The sequence below is a fragment of the Neodiprion fabricii genome, chromosome 1 (assembly GCF_021155785.1).
Source record: "Neodiprion fabricii isolate iyNeoFabr1 chromosome 1, iyNeoFabr1.1, whole genome shotgun sequence".
In the NCBI taxonomy this organism is placed as follows: domain Eukaryota; kingdom Metazoa; phylum Arthropoda; class Insecta; order Hymenoptera; family Diprionidae; genus Neodiprion; species Neodiprion fabricii.
This window is the reverse complement of record NC_060239.1, coordinates 864,517-883,438: the sequence shown is the minus strand read 5'-3', so window position 1 is coordinate 883,438 and position 18,922 is coordinate 864,517. Positions and strand designations below refer to the sequence as shown.

The 18,922-nt window shown below is 43.3% G+C and overlaps 3 protein-coding genes across 10 annotated transcripts in view; 1 reads left to right on the top strand and 2 right to left on the bottom strand.

The window, feature by feature from the left end:
• Window positions 1–64: 64 nt before the first annotated feature.
• On the top strand, window positions 65–4,468 carry LOC124178568 (DDB1- and CUL4-associated factor 13). The gene is made up of 7 exons (XM_046562011.1): window positions 65–262; window positions 408–805; window positions 3,163–3,331; window positions 3,416–3,563; window positions 3,648–3,948; window positions 4,025–4,188; window positions 4,319–4,468. The coding sequence occupies exons 1-7, from the start codon at window positions 193–195 to the stop codon at window positions 4,404–4,406; spliced, it is 1,338 nt and encodes a 445-aa protein (XP_046417967.1). The 5' UTR covers window positions 65–192; the 3' UTR covers window positions 4,407–4,468.
• On the bottom strand, window positions 855–2,640 carry LOC124178584 (deoxyribose-phosphate aldolase). The gene is made up of 5 exons (XM_046562033.1): window positions 2,100–2,640; window positions 1,822–2,009; window positions 1,622–1,763; window positions 1,170–1,546; window positions 855–1,107 (listed from the first exon to the last, which is right to left on the bottom strand). The coding sequence occupies exons 1-5, from the start codon at window positions 2,356–2,358 to the stop codon at window positions 874–876; spliced, it is 1,200 nt and encodes a 399-aa protein (XP_046417989.1). The 5' UTR covers window positions 2,359–2,640; the 3' UTR covers window positions 855–873.
• A 250-nt stretch (window positions 4,469–4,718) lies between the features above and the next one.
• LOC124178496 (tensin-3-like) overlaps window positions 4,719–18,922 on the bottom strand; it is a 91,266-nt gene continuing 77,062 nt past the window's right edge. For all 8 annotated transcript variants that reach the window (XM_046561912.1, XM_046561903.1, XM_046561919.1 and 5 more), the window contains 6 exons: window positions 9,248–9,394; window positions 8,747–8,917; window positions 8,166–8,608; window positions 7,307–7,543; window positions 6,458–6,629; window positions 4,719–6,309 (listed from right to left, as the gene is read on the bottom strand). In XM_046561912.1, the coding sequence (XP_046417868.1) occupies window positions 6,100–6,309; window positions 6,458–6,629; window positions 7,307–7,543; window positions 8,166–8,608; window positions 8,747–8,917; window positions 9,248–9,394 (1,380 nt within the window). In that variant the 3' untranslated portion in view covers window positions 4,719–6,099. The remainder of the gene's footprint in view (window positions 6,310–6,457; window positions 6,630–7,306; window positions 7,544–8,165; window positions 8,609–8,746; window positions 8,918–9,247; window positions 9,395–18,922) is intronic.

The following is an 18,922-nucleotide window of genomic DNA, read 5'->3' as shown; positions in this document are numbered from 1 at the left end:
CGATATCATTAGTGTGTTCCGTTAGATCCGACCAATCCTAGGTTACTTCATTTTCAAACATAGTTCATACAGTGTCATACACATGGCACAGTAGCCCTTAGATTTCATAGTGCGTTTTTCTCACATGTTTCGTAATTATCAATCGACTTACATATTGGATAATTTACGACAGAGGGCTGGTCCTGTACCAAAATGAAAGTCAAGGTGCTCTGCAGAAATCCTGATGAATATCTGAGAGAAACCAAACGAGATATTCATAAAGGTATTGCACGTATTTCTACCTAGTTTTTCTAACCTATAAACCGTATTGTGTACACTGGATTTGCAGCGAAACCGACAAAAAAGAAAATTAATCTTTTTTCTTTCATTTTTTATACATATTTACTAAAATACTTGATTTCTTCTAGTTCCCAGAAACTACGATCCATCCCTGCATCCGTTTGAGGCTGCGAGAGAGTATACAAGGGCTTTAAATGCAGTCAAGCTAGAGAGAGTATTCGCCAAGCCATTCATAGGGAGTTTGGATGGCCACAAAGACAGTGTGTCTTGTCTTTCCAAGCACCCTCTAAAGTTATCGATGCTTTTGAGCGGAGCATTTGATGGAGAGATTAAAGTGTGGAATTTATCGCAACGCGTATGCGAGCGCTCGTTTCTGGCTCACGACGGTATAGTTCGGGGCATTGCGTTTTCATCGGATGGGGAAAGCTTTCTGAGTATCGGCGATGACAAAACTATAAAGACCTGGAAGGCAGAAAGTTCAATAACGGGAGAACAGGAGGATCCTATTAACACCATTGTTAGTAAGGTGAGTTCGTATCTGTGAAATCCTTTTAAATTATTAAACAAAATTACCGCAAGTTTTTGAAGATACTTTTATTTGTCTGAATCATCAAAGTTCTCATGCTCGTATAAAGTAGGTACTTCAGCCTCTTTAACTTCATCCAAAGACCTGTTAATCTCGCTAGTGATGTCACCTAGCACACTCGAAGCGCCGATTCTGAACAGGCTATTATGGAGCCACACATCGCTCAGTTCTTCCTTGATCAATACCAGCCACTGCAGCGCTTCTCCCCAAGTTTTTATACCTCCAGCTGGTTTAAATCCGACCTGAAAATACGCAAGTGTTACCAAAAGTATTTCGAACGAAATTACTAACTTATTGCCCGTACCTTGTAACCAGTCAAGTTATGGTAGTCCCGAATAGCTCTGCACATGACAATCCCAACAGGTAAGGTAGCATTTACTGTTTCTTTTCCGGTAGAAGTTTTTATAAAATCTGATCCAGCCATCGCTGCGATTATTGATGCTCTATACACATCTTTGAGGTCAAAAAGTTCACCAGTTGCTAAAATAGTCTTCATTTTTGCTTTTCCACAGGCTTGCTTCATTAATTTAATCTCATTGTATAGTTTTTCCCACTGATGGGTTAACGCTAGCGTTCGATTTATGACAATATCTATTTCTGTAGCTCCGTTCGAAACTGCGAGCGAAATTTCATCCATCCGGGTTTGCAACGGATATTGACCGCTTGGGAATCCGGTAGCAACTATGCACATCATTGGACATTTGTAAACTCATCGTTGTTGTTTTTATGTGAAATTTTGAGTCAGACATTTCTTACCGCTAGCCACGTTGACTTTTCCCGTGGCATTAAGGTTTTTCAATGTTTGCACAACATCGGCGACACGCGCAGGATATACACAAACTGCTGCAGTAGACAGAGAGCCTTCCCATTCAAATGGTAATACGATAGGCTTAACAGCCTGAAAATATTGAAATTGTTAGATCACGTCCATCCAAACAGTCCGCATTTAATGTCACCTTCTTAGTGAGTCTTTCAACACTTGCAAAAGTGTCATCACCACCCAGTGTCGTCAGATCTATGCATGTTACTGCTTTGATTAGCCATGCTACACGGTTGCATTCGGTAATACTATTCGCCTTTTCAATGATATATCTAACTCTGGTATTTATGGCTGGTACATTCAAATTGATGTGCTTGATCAAGGCTGAAATAGTAAAAAGTTATTAGCTTACTTCAATTTTTACTACTTTGAACAAGTTTCACACCCAGAAAGGAATACAGTTGAATCTCTTACAAGCATCAAATGGTCTGCCAAGGTTCTTTTCTACCATCTTGATGGAGTTGAGTAATTTTAAGATAGAAGAGTAACAGTGCTTGGTAAAGAACTTGGAAAACTGGCTTATCAAAATTAGTGAACTAGAACCACTGTCTTCTACACAGATGCGGGCACTTCTATCAACTCCAATCTTTTTGCCATAGAACGCGGCGTAACCGTGTTGATAACGCTGCAATTTCGGTAGCCGGAGTGTGCAGGGTGTGCAACAAAGAGGCATATATAAAAGCCAGCCTCCCCCACACCAGCGCCACCTGGCACATTTTTAGGTCACGGTTTTAGCATCGACATAAAGAATGGACTGCGAGAGCGGGCCAAAAACGTGTCCGCCGAATGGAAAGAGACGGACAGCAGTACGGGCCTATTCGTGTTCTTGTTTCAGCTACGCGGTGGGATATTCAATCAATAGCGGTCTTGGAAAGAACAGCGATTGACACTGCAATGCTTTATCTCGCTTGCACAGCGGCGGACATATTCTGTGCATTGCTCAGGCAGGGAACGCGCGGTCCATTCTGTATGCCGATAAGTTTTAGAGACTGAGTGCTCAGAATTTTGTTGAAGACCCTGACCTGAACGGACCTGCTATTTATGGAAGGTTATCTGTCAATAGGGGTCTTCACTGGGACCCTCGCGTAGTTGAGGCCACAGTTACTTGTTTTACAGAGGCTGATAAATTGAGTAATAAAACTTTACTTTTCATAATTAAATAACACTTACTTTAATGAATTTATTTGTCAAGTAGCTCATTTCTCTTCGTAATAGACAATTTTAAGCATGGGTCAATTGTGGAAAACAAATATATTTTGATTATTGCACAGATATACTGTCGCGAAAATTATTTGACAGTTTTGGCACAAATATATTATTTGATTTTACGCTCGCAAAAAAAATACTAGAACATTGGCGCTATCTACACCGAGTTTGACGAGTATGGAGTTTAGGCGGGATATTCAAACGCAAGTTATGGTGTTGGTAAATAAAAAGAGCTGCTAAATCAACTCGGTGTTTTACTGTCAAATTGCAGACTGTCCTAACGGGCTTGAGTCATCATCGAAAAGACCCTGTGTTTGCGACCTGTGGCGAGGTATGTCAAATCTGGGAAGAGACCAGAAATGAACCTGTGCGGACTTTGAAGTGGGGTGTGGACAGTTTACACGATGTTAAATTCAATCCTATCCAAACGAACTTGTTAGGTAAATGACGTATGATTGTATCCTATTTTTATACTAAGATCTGGGCATATTTACAGTATAATCTCATTATATTCATTATTGCAGTTGCCTGTGCCAGCGACAGAAGCACAATTTTATATGATACGAGGGAATCTGGTCCACTGCGAAAAGTAGTCATGAAGCTAAGAAACAATAAGATATCGTGGAATCCGATGGAGGCTTTTGTTTTTACCTGCGCCAGCGAGGATTATAAGTAAAACTCATTTTTTACATAAAATTTCGAGGCTATAAATCGGGGCATCCCAGTTTTTACAATTTGATTTTTTTTCTCGCTCAGCCTCTACACGTTTGATACGCGAAAATTGAAGTCTCCTGTGAACGTGCACATGGATCACGTTGGTGCAGTTGTAGATGTAGATTACGCCCCGACGGGCAAGGAATTTGTCTCTGGAGGATACGATAAATCGATCCGAATTTTCGATGTGGCTAAAGGTCATTCGCGAGACGTTTATCACACTAAACGTATGCAAAGGCTTACTTGTGTCGGGTGGTCACTAGACGACAAGTACATTTTGTGCGGTAGTGACGAGATGAACATCAGAATTTGGAAGTCTAGGGCTTCCGAAAAGCTTGGAGTGGTTAGTCTTTTTTCTACGTTTTCCCCTCTACCGTTACTTGCACTGATTGTTTAATTTTGCACTTTGCATTCACCAGTTGAAGCCAAGAGAGAAAGCAGCCCTCAATTACAGCGCAGCTTTGAAAGACAAGTTTGCCAGTCATCCGCAAGTTCGGAAAATCGCTCGTAAAAGACACGTACCCAAGCACATATATAACGCTCAGGCTGAGCTTCGTACAGTACGAGAGAAAGTTAAGCGGAAGTAAGTATTTGGCAGTAGTTATTTGTTTTTCAAAAAATGAGATTATAGAGAAAATCATCAGTTTTTGATATCGCGGATATTATTGCCTCGTTTTGAACGTAAATTAAAGATTTTTGATTTATTTTTCCAGGGAAAGCAACAGACGGGCTCACTCTAAACCGGGCGCAGTGCCATTCGTGTCTGAAAGATCAAGACATGTTGTTCGTGAAGATGAATAAATATGAAAATTATAGTTAATAAAGGTTATTTTCTCTCCAATAAATCTACGAAAATTTATCAATACGAAGCGTTTTCACCCGATCGTTTTGCAGCGATACGAGTTTTACTGTGGAATCGTGTGAAAGGATTTTAAAGTCATCTAGATGGACATGTTTCCTCGTTTCTTGCCTGAAATCTTTTGCCGCATTTTATTCATTTATTTGTAATAAATAATTTTATTGTTCCATCATACAACGAATTTATATAATTATTATTATCCTTACAGTATGACGAACCCCAAGCAATGGTTAACTTTGTTCGTTCAGCTCTTATCTCACAGCAGTTTATTTTTGCTTCTTTTTTTTTCAACGTTTATTTTAGCACTTTTACTGCGTGTGTTTAGTGAAATTTGTATGTACTATTGTATCTATTCTTCTTATAGATGAGTGCACGTGAATTGATAATAAACTGCCGTAGAACTGGATTGAATAACGTTTCAACACGTCAAATTCAATCGCCGGGGTTTTAGGATCGAACGCGAATCCGCCTTGTAAACCCGATTGTTCGAAAGTAGGCATTATATATCTTGATATATATAATAATATATATTATATAGTAGCTCCGTTTTATTTATCTACGCGATTAAAGCGGTATTTACTTTTCGTTTTCATCTTATATTCATATATATAATATATATATGTATATATTTTAAACTTATTTTTAGTGTCTGCCCCCATTTTCTTTCTATACAAGACTAGGTTGCTCTCGCAGCTGCGCGATTAATAATTTTTTTTATCTTCCTTTTTCTCCTTCGTGTGGTGATTTGATATTATTATTATTATTATTATTATTTTTATTATTATTATTATTAAATATGAATCTTGGCATTAGTTTAACAATAATTATTCATATTTTATATATACATATAAACACATTTACATCAACTTGACAACATGCTACCAAGGAGGAGTAGGTTGAGGAGGAGGAGGAGGAGGAGGAGGAGCTGGTGTCTGCAGTATAGTTAATAAAGTGGCCTGGTATAAATCGTATAAATTTTCAACTCTCTCTTAAATCTTCTATCGTTTCGGTAAAGGTAGCCGAATTCGTAAGTACCGAAAATTTAACAGGCGAGCCGTATCTTGAGATTATTATAATATCAAATTCGAGATAGAATCGATAGAATCTTTGTTAGGGATGAAAAATATTTCAAGTAGTGATCATTCTTCAGCAAGGATGCGAATACTTTTGTGAATGAACGTTCTTCCACATCATTTGATAACTTTTAACAGCGTTCTGATTCACCTTTACAAAATTCGGTCGATCTGCATAATAAACATCGGGCCTGCAAGTACGGGTATCAAATATTTCGTGAGTCGAGAAATTTTATCGAAGATTCAGTTCGGGTTTCAAACACTCGGCTCAACACAATAGCCAACTTCTACGATTATCCTCAATTTGAATTCAGAGTATTTGTGGATATAACAAGAGTCGTTGGCGCGTTAATCAATTAACGAACTCTCACGGCATCACTGGGTTTTTATTTTCCAACGTCTTTTCGTACCACTAATTATTGGTCAGCGAACTCCGAGACCAATTAATTTGCGACTTGTAAAAATTTCGCCTTTACTTTTTGGTAGCAAAGGACGATCCGCACATCTGTCACGCATCTGGAATATGGATCAAGATAATCGTTACAGTCTCGCGCCTCTCAAATTAGACGTTCAAGTCTGCCATCATCTTCCGGAAGTCTGCCAAAGTGTTGTAATCCGGGTCAGAATCAATGTCCGCGAAATCCTTGTTCGAATCGCTCTTGACGAAGCTCGGATTGTATCGGCTAAGGGACAAGGGGCAGGGCAGAAGTTCGGGCATCACCGAATGATGCGTTATCAATGCCGTTAGCGTCGTGAATTCTTTTGTAAAGCCCTGCGAAAAGGAAACAAGTAATAAAAAACGGTCGTACACACACACACGCACACACACACACACACACACATACACACACACAATACAATGACAAAGCGACCTAGTATGCAGGTGTAACGTAGTACATCATCGATCGTTGAACAAGTACCTTGATTTTGTAGCCTTTGTTCGTTCGCATGATTAGGTAATGAGCGATACCGCTCGGTTGAAACTCTCGCGGTACTCTCAGGGACAATGCATAACATCCTGGTTTGCTCGTGCTCTCGCGTACCATGAAAGCGCCTTCCGGTTCTTGGCTGAGAACTTCCAGGGTTATTTCTCTGCAAAGAAAAACTCCGGACTCAAACTTCATTTACGATTCGTGCACATCAGGGGGTTAAAGGGGGTTAACATTTCTCAAAATTTAATTTCATTTTTGTAATGTACACATATTAAAATATATACACAGAAAATTTCATGTCGATCCGACAAATATTCTCCATGTTACGCGCACATTTGCAAAAACGCCCCGGAGCGTTTGAAGGTGCTTTTAAAACTTTGAACGCGTTTTTCTTAAAACAATGGTTTCAAAGACGGTGAGCAAGATTTCTCAGAAACAACTGAACCGATCAGTCTCAATTCTGGTCATATCAGTTTTAAAATTCATTATTTTTCTTATCTTTTTATTATTTTCACGACTAAAAATGATCAGAATGAAGTATACCCCAATGTTTGTATAAATTAATTTTATATAAATAAATTGAAACCTCTCTCCACGAAAAATCCTTGAAAAATCGCTTTCCCGCGGCCTCCTGACTGCGTATAACTCCTTAATTCTTTCGTATTCTCCACTTGAATAACCAGGAGCGAATCCGGGTCACGTTTCTCTCTTACAAATAATAAAGCAGGTCTTTTTCACAGAGGTTCGGCAGCGCCGGCGAATATCGGGAGAACCCGGTTCCCGTTATGAAACGGCGGAAGTCCACGGACCTCGATAATAATTTACAACTAATCGTACCTCGGAATGCCGGCTTGAAACCACGGAGCCTTCCTGAGCTCGCTCTCCTCTGTACGATTATTCAAGCTGTCCGTCCGTTCAGGCAGCGGCGGAGGCGTCGGGGTCGGCGTCTGGGTGGGCGTCGATCCGTGGGTGCTGCTGTCGGGTGGGACGGAGCTCCCGGAGGTGCTGATCTGCGATCTCCGTTTCGACTTGAACTCCGTTTCGGACACGGAATTCGGCGAGTTGTGACTTATCCTGGAAAAATCGTAATCCGAAATAGGAACCAGGGTTCATTTTCAAATTTCTCTGAGAAAAATTGCCACAATTGCACTGCTTGAAAAAAATAAGAAGAAGAAAACAATGTACTTTTGCGCCTGGGTTCAGTTGAGTCTTTTTTTATTTGTCATGCATTAAAACAATGAAAAAATATATACACCCCCCTTAAAGTTTACTTTTTTAGGTCTTGGGAGAAGTACCTTGGATTTGTGTACATAATAATGATCATATGATGAGTGATATTAAACAGATGAAAATTACTATTTTTCGAAAAAGTTTGATTTTGCAGAGTGCGTTATCTCAAACTTGATGAAAATCTATGATTTCAATTATTCATCTGACAAACAACTGAAAAAATATTATTTTTGAACAAAAGTGATTTAAATGCGAAACTGAAGTTTGTTTAATCGTGAGTAACAACAAATGATTAAGAAACCAGGTCATTTTTCTTAAATTCCGAAATATCTTTCCGGTTTCTACAAATGCAAACTTTATCTAAGTAAAACTATTTTTTTTTTTTCTAGTTGCGTGGAAGAAAGGAAAATTTGACATCCAAAACCCTGAATAGACCGATGTTATTAACAATTAAATAATACCTAACCTGTTGTTTTCGGCGTTGAAGTTCTTCGCGGTTATCGACGAGTTGATCGTGTTGTCGAGGTTCTCGGCGGCGCAGGTGATCTTGTTGTAGCTTGTCCTGGTTCCCTCCGAGTCGATGATCGCCTCGTTGACGTATCCTCCGGACCGGGGTCTGTTGCTGGGACTGGTGGGCGTGCTGCCGGCACTTACCAGGGGACAGCTGTCGTCCTCGCCGTTGGTACCGAGGACGTCGCGTCCCCCGGCGAGGCCCATTGTAAGCCGTTTTATCAGGGGCGGTTTGTCCGTTAATCTCTTGTAGGAGTTGAGCTCGGTTGGCGAGTTGCTCTCGTCGCTGCTCGGCGTGCTCTGCTGCGAGATACTCTTCGGTCCATCCTCGTTCGTTATCGGCCCCAGGACGTTGTTGAAGTTGTGCGACGGTCTCAGTCCGGGGATCGAATTCGGCGTCTGGGGGTGAGGGATGAAATGCAAGGTTTTGGGGTTTCGGCATCTGCACTCGAATACTTTTTCTTTTATAGGTATTTCAAAACGTCGCGGGTAACTCGAAAGAAAACCCGCAGACGACACCAAGCAATATAGTCTCACCTTGACGGTAGACAAGCGCAACGTGGGAGAACCGGCGCTACCGAGCTGGACGTTCATCTCCGCTGTCGAGGGTGGAGCACCACCGCCACGTGGCGTCGGTGCCAATACACTCTGGGGCCAGAAAATCGTGCTTTTCTCGTTCGAGTCGCCGCCCCGCGTCGACTGTTTGGTCTAGAAGAGTGAGAGAGAAAGAGAGAGAGAGAGAGAGAGGGAGAGAGAAGAGGAGGCGATATTAGCTCTGTAATTGGAGTGACGCGAGTATATAAGAGTTAGGCGTGCAGTCACGTGAAATGGGTCACTTTTTCGCCGCATGTGGTCATCGTATTTTATCAAGCTCAAGCCTTGTCTCGTTAAAATGACGAGAAAACGTTCGAGAGTGACGGCGAACTGCCTGAGTTATGACTTTCAAAACATTCTTCGACTTCGTTGAGCGACAAATCGATTGGATTGAAAATAAAAGGGAGTCAGGGAATGTTGTTATAAGATGTTTATCATCCTCACCAAGTTTATCGTTCGTTCCGGTCGATCCTTGCGACGGGCAGGAGTTGGCTGGGGCGAGATCACCTCCTGGAGGACCGGTTGTCTCTGTAGTTGCGCCGCGTACGCCATACGAAATGCATTTCCGACAATAGTATTCAGCTCCTCGGCCTGAAAACAGCGAAGTTCATTCTGTTATTAGACTAACAAGTTTTAAACGGGACGAAGCGAATTTTATCGACAAACGTCTTTCTCAGTATGCGTGGAGGGACCAATGAAGTACAACTCGATTAAAAGGAAGGCCTTAACGTTGCACCTGCGGAGCCTGCAGGGTCTTCTGCAGCGAAAAGCGTACCTACGCTTGCCTGAAAAATCTCTAATTCTAGACACCTGCCTCAACCTTGACCGGGAAATTCTTGGGCATCGAAAATTAGTGGAAATGCGCGTTACGCCTGAATATATTTCTGAAAAAGGATTTTACACAGCAACAAATGACAACTTTGTCTCGCGTGCAAGCAACGCGAATTAAGTGTCTTCAGAAAAAAAACCAGCTCAATATCTCGCGCGGAAACTATCGAGTAAATATTTATGTGGAAAGATGAGGGAGCCTAATTAGCCTTATTAGCTGCGCCTGCAGGCAAGTCTTACAAGTATAGCAAGCAAACTTCGTACGCAGCTGCAATTTCGAGCTTCTCTTTGGCGAACGTTTCGACGTGAGTCTGAGACGTTCGCGTTAACTTTGGGAGCCTTTGCTTCTGCAACGTGTAATTTTATCCGATTGATAACTGCACCAGTTTCCGAATGAGTGTAAAAATTAGTTGAAATTATTTTAAGTATATTTTTCTTTCGAATTAGAAAATCAAAAATAAATCTTCTAGTTGTGTAACTTTTCCAAGTGCGATATAATGTGCTAAAATTTCATTCGCATTATACTTTTAGCCACGTTACATCGTTACGTCGTCATCGAGTATTATATAGCAGTGTTTAAACGTAAATTTCTTCGAAAGCTTAAATTACCATAATTTCCTTTCATATTGCATATAAAATTAGTTTCCCCTGTGACTAAGAATACATTTCCATTCGTAATTTAAGAAATGTTAATTTGCGGCCAGTATACGTGCAGCAAAAACGACGACGACGCCGAAGCCTCGTTCGGGATTTGCCACAGGGACTTATCAAAACTTTGCTAGTTTCGTACCAGTGTGCAGAAACTGTGAAAAAAAACAGTACATTTCAAACAAACTTCACCTTACGATTAAGGCTGTTCGTCGTTCACGCGAACGCAATGTGTTTAGAAATTCAATCCAAGCCAAGGGTACACGGTGCGAAAGTTTTGAAAATGAAAAAATCTATTACGTACCTCTTTACAGAGATTCTTTCTAATTCAGGTTCGAAAACCAATTATAGTGGAATACCGTCTGTACTAAATCACGGACTTACAAGGAAGTTATTCTAGGTCGATCTCACCGAATAGATTTCTTTTGTAATACGTTACAGTAGACTAAAAACTAAGCGACATGTATTTGTTTTTATCTGGCGTTAAACGTTTTAAGGGGGTGAAATCATTCCCCAAAGTAAAGCATGTCAAGGGGCAATTTGGCAGTTTCACCCACAAGAATATAATATTTTTTATTTGTCTTTAATATTTGTCTCATAACGTGCAATCAAAAATGTAATTTCCTCAACTGAACAAAAAAGAAAACGCGTGCTGCTCAGTTTTTAGTATACTATAAGATATTTTTAAAAAAAATATCAAATCGTAGAGATCGACTTCAGGAATAGCTTCCTACGTCAGCCACGAGATCCGGTGCCGCACCTCGTGGCTGTTTTGCTGATTACATATCTGTATGTAGGTACGCAGGTTCGCAGGGTACACCTGGCATCCGCAGGTCCATATCACTTCCGTTGTTCCTCCTTGTTACCGCGAGTGGTTTTAAGCTCTTGAAGGGTTGCCGGAAGGAGGAGGCTTGGGTGTTGGCGGTGGGTGGGGGGGTCGGAGGCAAGTATGAATCCACGAGTATGTTTACTCTAGGATGAAGGAAGGGCTTTTCTAAATGCAGACCCGCGAGTGCCTATTACACATTCAGGACGCACATCTACCCACGCGTGCCTTCTCGTACGTTATATCATGTAGGTTTGCGGCATGCCGTAGCTGAAGAAGAAGTTCGCCCTCCCCCTCCACTCCCGATGGTTGAAAAAGACAAACCGACAAAAAGGTCCCCACGTATTACTCTTCCTGCAGCACTGCGTTTCGCGTCTAGACGGCGGTGGCTTTGTATCATGTCGTATGTATGTACAGAACATTCGAGTAAGGCCTGTGACGAGTAAAGGAGAAGGGCGATGGGGAAAAGATGACGTGAATAACATTCGCTGGCAACGAATGGGCCGCGATCCATCGGACTCGGATCGTTTGAACTTAGGTAATCGGGCGTTGCCTGCAATTGCTGATTAATCAATGGGCCCTTCGTGGGTGGCGTTACGCAGGTACGCTCGGAATATAATGGCACTTCCGAAATGGTCGGTGCACAGCGATCGGTATGGGGCGGAGAACATATTAACGTTCCTGACGCGCGCTGAGCTCGAGTCCTGGAATTGCTCGGTCGGATAATTTTACAGCTCGGGAGGTTGAGGTCAACTCAGACACGCGGAGGGATTCAGATATTTCAATTACGACCACGTGCAGCGAATCCCGACCCCCCCGTACGCGCCTCTTGTACATCATACCTGCGCGGATAATCGTATACCTAACTATACAGCGCTTCGCTGAGCGTGAGGAAAGCAGGGAAAGATCAGCGGTGTAAAGAGGAAGAGAGGAGGATAAGCAGTTGCAAAATTTTGCGACTAACGACACGGGTCTGCAGCCAAAGAACTGTACAGGTTTTCTCTATTATTTCTTGTTGATTTTTACTTACCGAAACCGAGCGATTATTTCTTCAACTCGTCTTTGTAGTTTCATTTAGAGTGAAATTCCCGTTTAATGCGAAATATGGTATCCTATACGTGATTCTAAAAATCTTATGCAAAAGTGATTTCTTACTTCCGTTTAATGTGTGTTAGAGTAAGACTCGAGAATAAATACAAACAGGTAAAGAGAAAGTGGAAAGCGGAAGCGTGTTCGGAGTTGTATCAAGAGAAGAAGAAAGGGTTTTATAGGCGAAAAGATTGAAAACGGAATGTTAAATACATACTTCATAAAGAAATTGTTTGTTTAATTTTGTAAGAAATATTGTTTGGCTCATTGTAATAAAATCCTTTTTTTTTATGCAAACAGCTTCTATTTTGCAAGAATACTGTACGCGATGGAGAGAAATGGAAGTCATTTTTGAATTCAGCAGACTCGAAAACAAAAGATTCCCCAAAAACAACATAATAAAAAAAAAATGTTGCCAGCAGACCTGTGCAATTACACACCGACCAGTTCTCAGTACTTGAAATCCCAAGGTGGATTTTCCGTGTATTTCCGCCAACTCCGGTGTTTCCTTACCTCAATTCCGAGGCGTTATTGTTGAATGCACGGGGGATAATTCACTGTCGAAGTTGATGGGTATACACAATAGGCTTGCACATACGCCAGTGTACTCTGTATACTATCGCGTTAACCTGCTTATACGACCCTCGAGGGTTGAACATGCAGGGCAATATCACCCCTCCCTTGCCTCCGCTGAGCGCTAATTCAACCCGTAACAATATACGTGCGGCTGCGTTGCGCCGCTGCCGATAAACTCTCTAAATATTGTTACGCGGTTAAAGAGCAGGGCACGCGTGTCGCGGGGGAGTTGACGATGGGTGGAGGGCATCGGGAAGAGATTTCTACCCCCGGAGGGTCGGAGGCGTCGAAGACTGGTTCGAGCTTCCGCGATCTTTGAGCAGCGTCTGCAGCGGAGCAGACTTTCTCCGGTATATCCGGAGAAAGACATCGACCTGAAGTCGGTCCCAGACGCCGAGGCGGCCGCGTCACGACGACGGCGGGTCGTTTGTCTGTGAAATCTTATACAGCTGAAGATATCAAAGCAATTTTCACCGTCCGCGTTATAACGAGGTAAGGAAAAATTCAACAAGCTTCTACCACCGACACCCTGCACTCCTACCTCCACATCCGTGATGCAGAGACAGAGAAACCGGGTCAAGTCCCCACATTGTGACCGTACGTCGCGATACGGCGCTTCGTCGTCGTCTCAATTGTACGGGCATCGTCTTGCCGTGTTCCCAAAGAAACGGAGGACGGAATCTAGGGGATGACGTATGCTTTGTAGGGGTGCGACTCACCGGCTCACTCGGCATTTCATCGTTAAATAGAAAATATTCTCTTCGCGTACGCGGTCGAACGCTGTTGTTCAATGTCGCGTAGAAAAGGGCTTCGTCGGATCATTTCAGCTTTTACGGTGATACCAGTCCTTACACTGTGGTTAAAGTGATCATTATATCTTCAAAAGCTTTTCCACCGATTACTGCCAGCTGCGATAGTCATGATACCTAGATACGAGAGTTCGAAACAAACAGCCGCAATCGTCCAGAGTCTCACTGTATAAAGATAAACTGGTTTGCGATAATTTGAGTCGTCGATATTGGAAATTTTCAATACTGCCAGAAATTAGTTACACATTCGCGCAAATTCTAATCGTCAAAACTGATGTGTTTTGTACGCACTCCTTTCTCATCACCTTCAAATTACTAATTCAATTAGACAAAAGTTGCATCAATTGCAACAAACTTTTGCAGGTACACACGAAAAGTTACGCCGTGCACTCTTCGGACATCGTGCATTAAAACCGACCCTTCCGATACCTGCATCTACACAGAAAACACGTAAACTCGATGGGGCTGCAGGTGTTGACGTCCCCTGATTGATTTCTCCCATGCATGTCCACACATGAGACTTTCCCAGCTGCCTTGAAAAGGCTGAGCTGCAGGGTCTGGTAATCAGACCTCTCCTCCCCATCCCTTTTTCCTCCATGCAGGATTGATCCCCGTGTGTTTGGAAGGTGCGACCACGGGAGATTTGAGGATAGCCTCGGAGCACCTGTCCGTCCGTCCGCGTAGACTCTCGCTGCACTCGGGTATCCCATTATCTCCGTTTGGGGAGGTTCGGCACCGCGACCAGGTGTTTTTGGCATTGTTCCTGGGCGTCGGGCTGCCGGGGATGAGAGATAAAGAGAGGAGAGGAGATGAGAAGGGAGGAGAGGAGAGGAGAAGACGAGGACTCGCCGGCCGGCTAGCAGGGTTGGGTTAGGCACGGACCGGCTAAGGTCCTGGAGAGCACGGACGGCGGCCTGGCGGATGCTGAGCTCTGGCGTGACGGGCCACATTCCTCGCATACCACGCGGTCACGGCCATATCTCCCGTTCCTGGGACCCGGCGTCGCGGAGAGGAGAGGAGAGGAGAGGAGAGGAGAGGAAAGGAGAGGAGGATGAGAGAGGAGAGAGGAGCCTCCGCTGAAAGCGACAGCGTCGTCGAACCCAGAGGGGGGGGGGGGGGGGGGGGGGATGTCGTGTACAGGCGCACACCTACAACGTACATCCAATATCTGACCATTACTACAGAGATATGGATGCGTCCGCGTAGCGAGCGGATGTTGGAGAGGAACGAGACGATACGAGCAGAAAGAGGGAGATGGTGATACTGTTTATTACGTCCCGCAGGATGCAATCTCGTGAGGGTAAGCGCGACTTATGTCTGGATCTTATGCCTTAGGCCCGTAGAGAAATTTTTCATTTAACAAGGATTGGTGAGGAACGGCAACGAACGGGCGATGCTGAATCCTATAGTTACTGGACCAATATTAAATGAGGAAAAAAAAACAAAACGAAACGTCAAATTTGTAACACCGATCGCTGATGCTGTCGGGTTCAGTGACACACTTTACAGACTCGCAGAAATTTCACCATCTGAAAGAGAATTGCTATCGTTTTTATTATTACTCGATTTCAGACGAAGATATGCAAATTTGTAACATTTTACTAACTAGACTAATGGGCTTTGCTTATACCCACTACGATGGTCTGGAGAATTACTGTAAAACTAACGAATCAGTAGACAACTGTAGATCACTTTTCAGTTACTAATAATAAAAAATGATTGCACGCAGCTTTTCGTTGTTGGCTGTATGATGGGAGAATTATAATCGACGAAGCTGTGAAACAAGTCGTTAATTCATCAATCGTGATACCGGAATAACTCTTACGTAATGCGAATACGGAGGAATTCCGCCGGCGGTGACAGCGCGCGGAGGAAGATTCGCAGGAGCAGGGAGTGGAGGGGAAGGGAAGCATGAAGCGAAGGAGTGGAAAATCGTTTGAGAGAATATCAGAGCTTTGTAGGTGGTACGTAGCGTCGAGCCGTGCGATATTAGAATTTACGTGCGGTAAATGAGCCGGGGCCTATGGTGCAGTGATCGAAGTGACGCTGTGCTCACGAGTACCGAGCCTGCAGAGTATCGAGCAAAGTCTTCCAGGGGCCCTTTGATCAGTAATTATAGCCGGCGAGTGGCCGGGAGCGGCGCCGTTCACGCCTTTGGGAAATTACGCGACCAACGGAAACCAGGGACGGTTCCCGTGTCCTCGACGACTCCTGGGATTCCGCTTCTTTTTCTTTTTTTTTTGTTCGTCTTTCCGTCTTTCGTACATCACGTTTCCGGAATGACTCCGCAAGATAATTTCCAATCTTCTGTTTCCCTCCGGCTGTGCAACGCGATGCTGCTTACTGCAAATAAAATTCGCTCAATCCAATTTAATTCGTCCTATTTTTACCATGCGCTCGGGGGTTGCGGTGGCTGATTTCTTCCTTATTCCCTTCGTTCGTTTACTTCCTCGCCGAAAGTACACACGCGCTCTCGAAAGTGTTTCGAGGAAAAAAAGAGGAAGAAAAATCCGTTTCTAAATAGACTTATCGGTTTTCTATTTAAATCGCGCACGATAAGACACACCTTTTTCAGGCGTTCTAGACGACTCTGAGATGAAAAAAAAGTCACCCAGACATTTTACCAAAGGTATTGGCAAGTTTGAGATTGCTACTGTAAAATATACCTGCAGCAAAATCGTTTTGAAAGGTTTTATTCGAAAAGTTGAATATATTTTTTCAGCAAACAATTAATTATTTGACGAATTTGAAAATACGGGTTTTTAAGCAGAGATTCTATACTTGTACGATGAGGTACGACATATTATCAGAAACTTGTCTGTCATATCAACGGTGTAGAAATTAATCAATTAAGTATAACTTTTGACAAAAAGTTCTAAAACACAATTTTGTGATCTAGCAAATCTGACCTTTGCATTACAGTTCAAGTTTCGTTTTCGTCACTTATATTCAAACTGCCCTGATAGCAACAAATTTGTATTCTAGGTTAATAAATTTATGTGGCTATTATTATGTATCAATCGAAAAAACGGTCTTTCCCTCGTTCGTTGAAGCGAAACTCCGTATCGTCAGGCCTTGCCTCCCGAATAAGTAAGTATATTGACAAAACTTGAAGTGAAATATTTTCTCGAAGCGGGGGAATAAAAGCTTTGAGCTTTGACGAGGCGCATGCGGCAAAGCCCGTTGGCAAGGAGTAGAGCCTTCCCTAAAGGCTCGAGGGAAGTTAAATTCCCGGATTCCCCCATTTCTTGCCTATATCGACGCGGGTGGACGAAAATACGTTATTCCCAGCCGAATATAACACATCTTGAGAATGCGTTTCGTGGAAATAAAAGTTTCCTTAACAAGGTCGAAAGTGGAAAGAAGCGTCTGACCGAAAACCTGCAACCGCGCGAGTTTTCGCACCTCGTTATTATTTCCAAGAGGTTGTATCCTCAACGCGGCGGATCCTGATACCGCAGTCCTGACTCCCCCGTGAGAACCAAGTACAGGGATCGCTTGGTATGTATAAGTGTAGCCGAGGAGGAGAGGGAACGAGAGACGAGGGCAACAGTGGCAACCACGTGTGAGTATGTCCATGGCACGACGGTACGAATACGAAGCTCCGAAAACAATGAAAACCCGGCACAGCGTAACCAGCCAAGGCTACAGTTTCATTAGTGGAATTCTGACTGATGAAATTAAACCTGCAACTTGGCCGGAGGTCGACCCGTTATTCTAGCTCGCATGCAGGTCACCCTGAAACAGTTTGCCATGCAGTTAATTAAGGGGGTGCCCTGGTCGACTTCGACGTTCGCGTATACATCTCCAAGTATCAAAGTCCACGTATCTCAACAGTAAAGAAGTACTTAACAGCCCCATTCTATACACAATTTTGAACATAAAGACTCCAACGCATTTTTATTTGGCAGGAATTGTACGAATTTACTACTGCGATTTCCTCAAGTCGCGAGGTGCATCAATTACTTCCCCAGTAGAATTATAACGACCGCACAGCTGACGGACGGTGTTCAAGGCACGACGATCAGCTCGAGACGTGGTGAATACTTTCCACCCCGATCCGAAGGACTGGTTGAAAAATCATGGATATTTTGACAATCGGTGAAGCTCGACAGCGCTTTGGCATTCGAAACCGCTGGATAGTGTCAATTATATCCTCGTACATGCCATAGAATTGGAAGGGTCTTTCGGTAGCAGTAGGGAGTCGGTAAAAAGGACCCTTATTGTAACTCGAGAGCTCGGAGTCACCCATTGTGCGTATGCGCGAGGCACGCACATGTATGCAGGAATAAGGACGACGATGCCCAGGTAGATGCGACCAGTCACATAGAGGATCTCGCAAATTCTTTGGAAGTATATAATTCTCGTTTCGGTACTCGAGAGCCTGCGCGGCTATATATCGCTGTTATATTGAGTCCCGCAAGGGTCCATAATGGCACGTTGAAGGACTCGAGCCCGTGATCCTGCAGGACCAGGTGTAACTTTTGGCTTCGTTTCGGAGTTCATGTTATGCCCTGGGTCCCAGCTCCATTATAGTCGTCAAGTGCCCTGGCAATAATGCGCTTTTGTGCACGAGTGAGAGAGAGATATGTCACATTATCATCGCACACAATGGTACACAACTATGTCGAATATAAATCCCTCCGGTCTCTTTTAACATGTTGTTAGCCAGACATTCTCTCCTCGTTTCGTTTCGATTCGTTTCGTTTCGTTTTAAGAATTCGACCGAGCATCAACCGCGCGGGATCTGTGAACTCACCACAGCGAATCCACGCTGACAAGATTCGATAGAACTGAAAGCTCAACGAACTTTAAAAGGCGATCAATCCATTCTATACTCTTGGCATTCTTTACAGCCCACGCGAAGTGAGTAGACTCATGGATTAAAGGCTCGGGACTCTTATTATACGTCGACGTGATAAATTATTAACGTCGCAATTACCTCTAATTGCCGGGATGGCAAACGCTGAACAGAACCAGGTCCCAACTTCCAGCTTGACAAGTTCACGGTTCAACTGCGATAACAATTATCAACCGCGTGCGCGGTTTGTTGTTTCTCAACGCGCTTGGACCGACACACTTATTATCTTTTTATCTCCGGAGCCAACGAGGCGCTTCCAACTGTGGGAACACACTGTCACTCTTCACTCGTCTAATCCAAAACTCCAATTACAAGTCTGAGATAATCATTTGAATCCTGTTGTACAACACGACATGTGTAGTGTGTACACGTATAAATTTCATCAACGATCTTCTCCCCATCGTAGCAATAACGTATGCGTTAAATATATTTTCAAGAGATGCCATGGCACGGTCGTCAGAGGGAAAATGACACCTGGAGTT

Bases quoted from the DNA above. Each gene is read 5' to 3' on its own strand.
- LOC124178568 (XM_046562011.1), top strand. From the start codon at position 193: ATGAAAGTCAAGGTGCTCTGCAGAAATCCTGATGAATATCTGAGAGAA. The intron at 263-407 runs GTATTGCACGTA...GATTTCTTCTAG, and splicing joins CAAACGAGATATTCATAAAG to TTCCCAGAAACTACGATCCA. The intron at 3,332-3,415 runs GTAAATGACGTA...TCATTATTGCAG, and splicing joins TATCCAAACGAACTTGTTAG to TTGCCTGTGCCAGCGACAGA.
- LOC124178584 (XM_046562033.1), bottom strand. From the start codon at position 2,358: ATGCCTCTTTGTTGCACACCCTGCACACTCCGGCTACCGAAATTGCAG. The intron at 1,764-1,821 runs GTGACATTAAAT...CAATATTTTCAG, and splicing joins TTGAAAGACTCACTAAGAAG to GCTGTTAAGCCTATCGTATT. The intron at 1,547-1,621 runs GTAAGAAATGTC...TGATGTGCATAG, and splicing joins AAAAGTCAACGTGGCTAGCG to TTGCTACCGGATTCCCAAGC.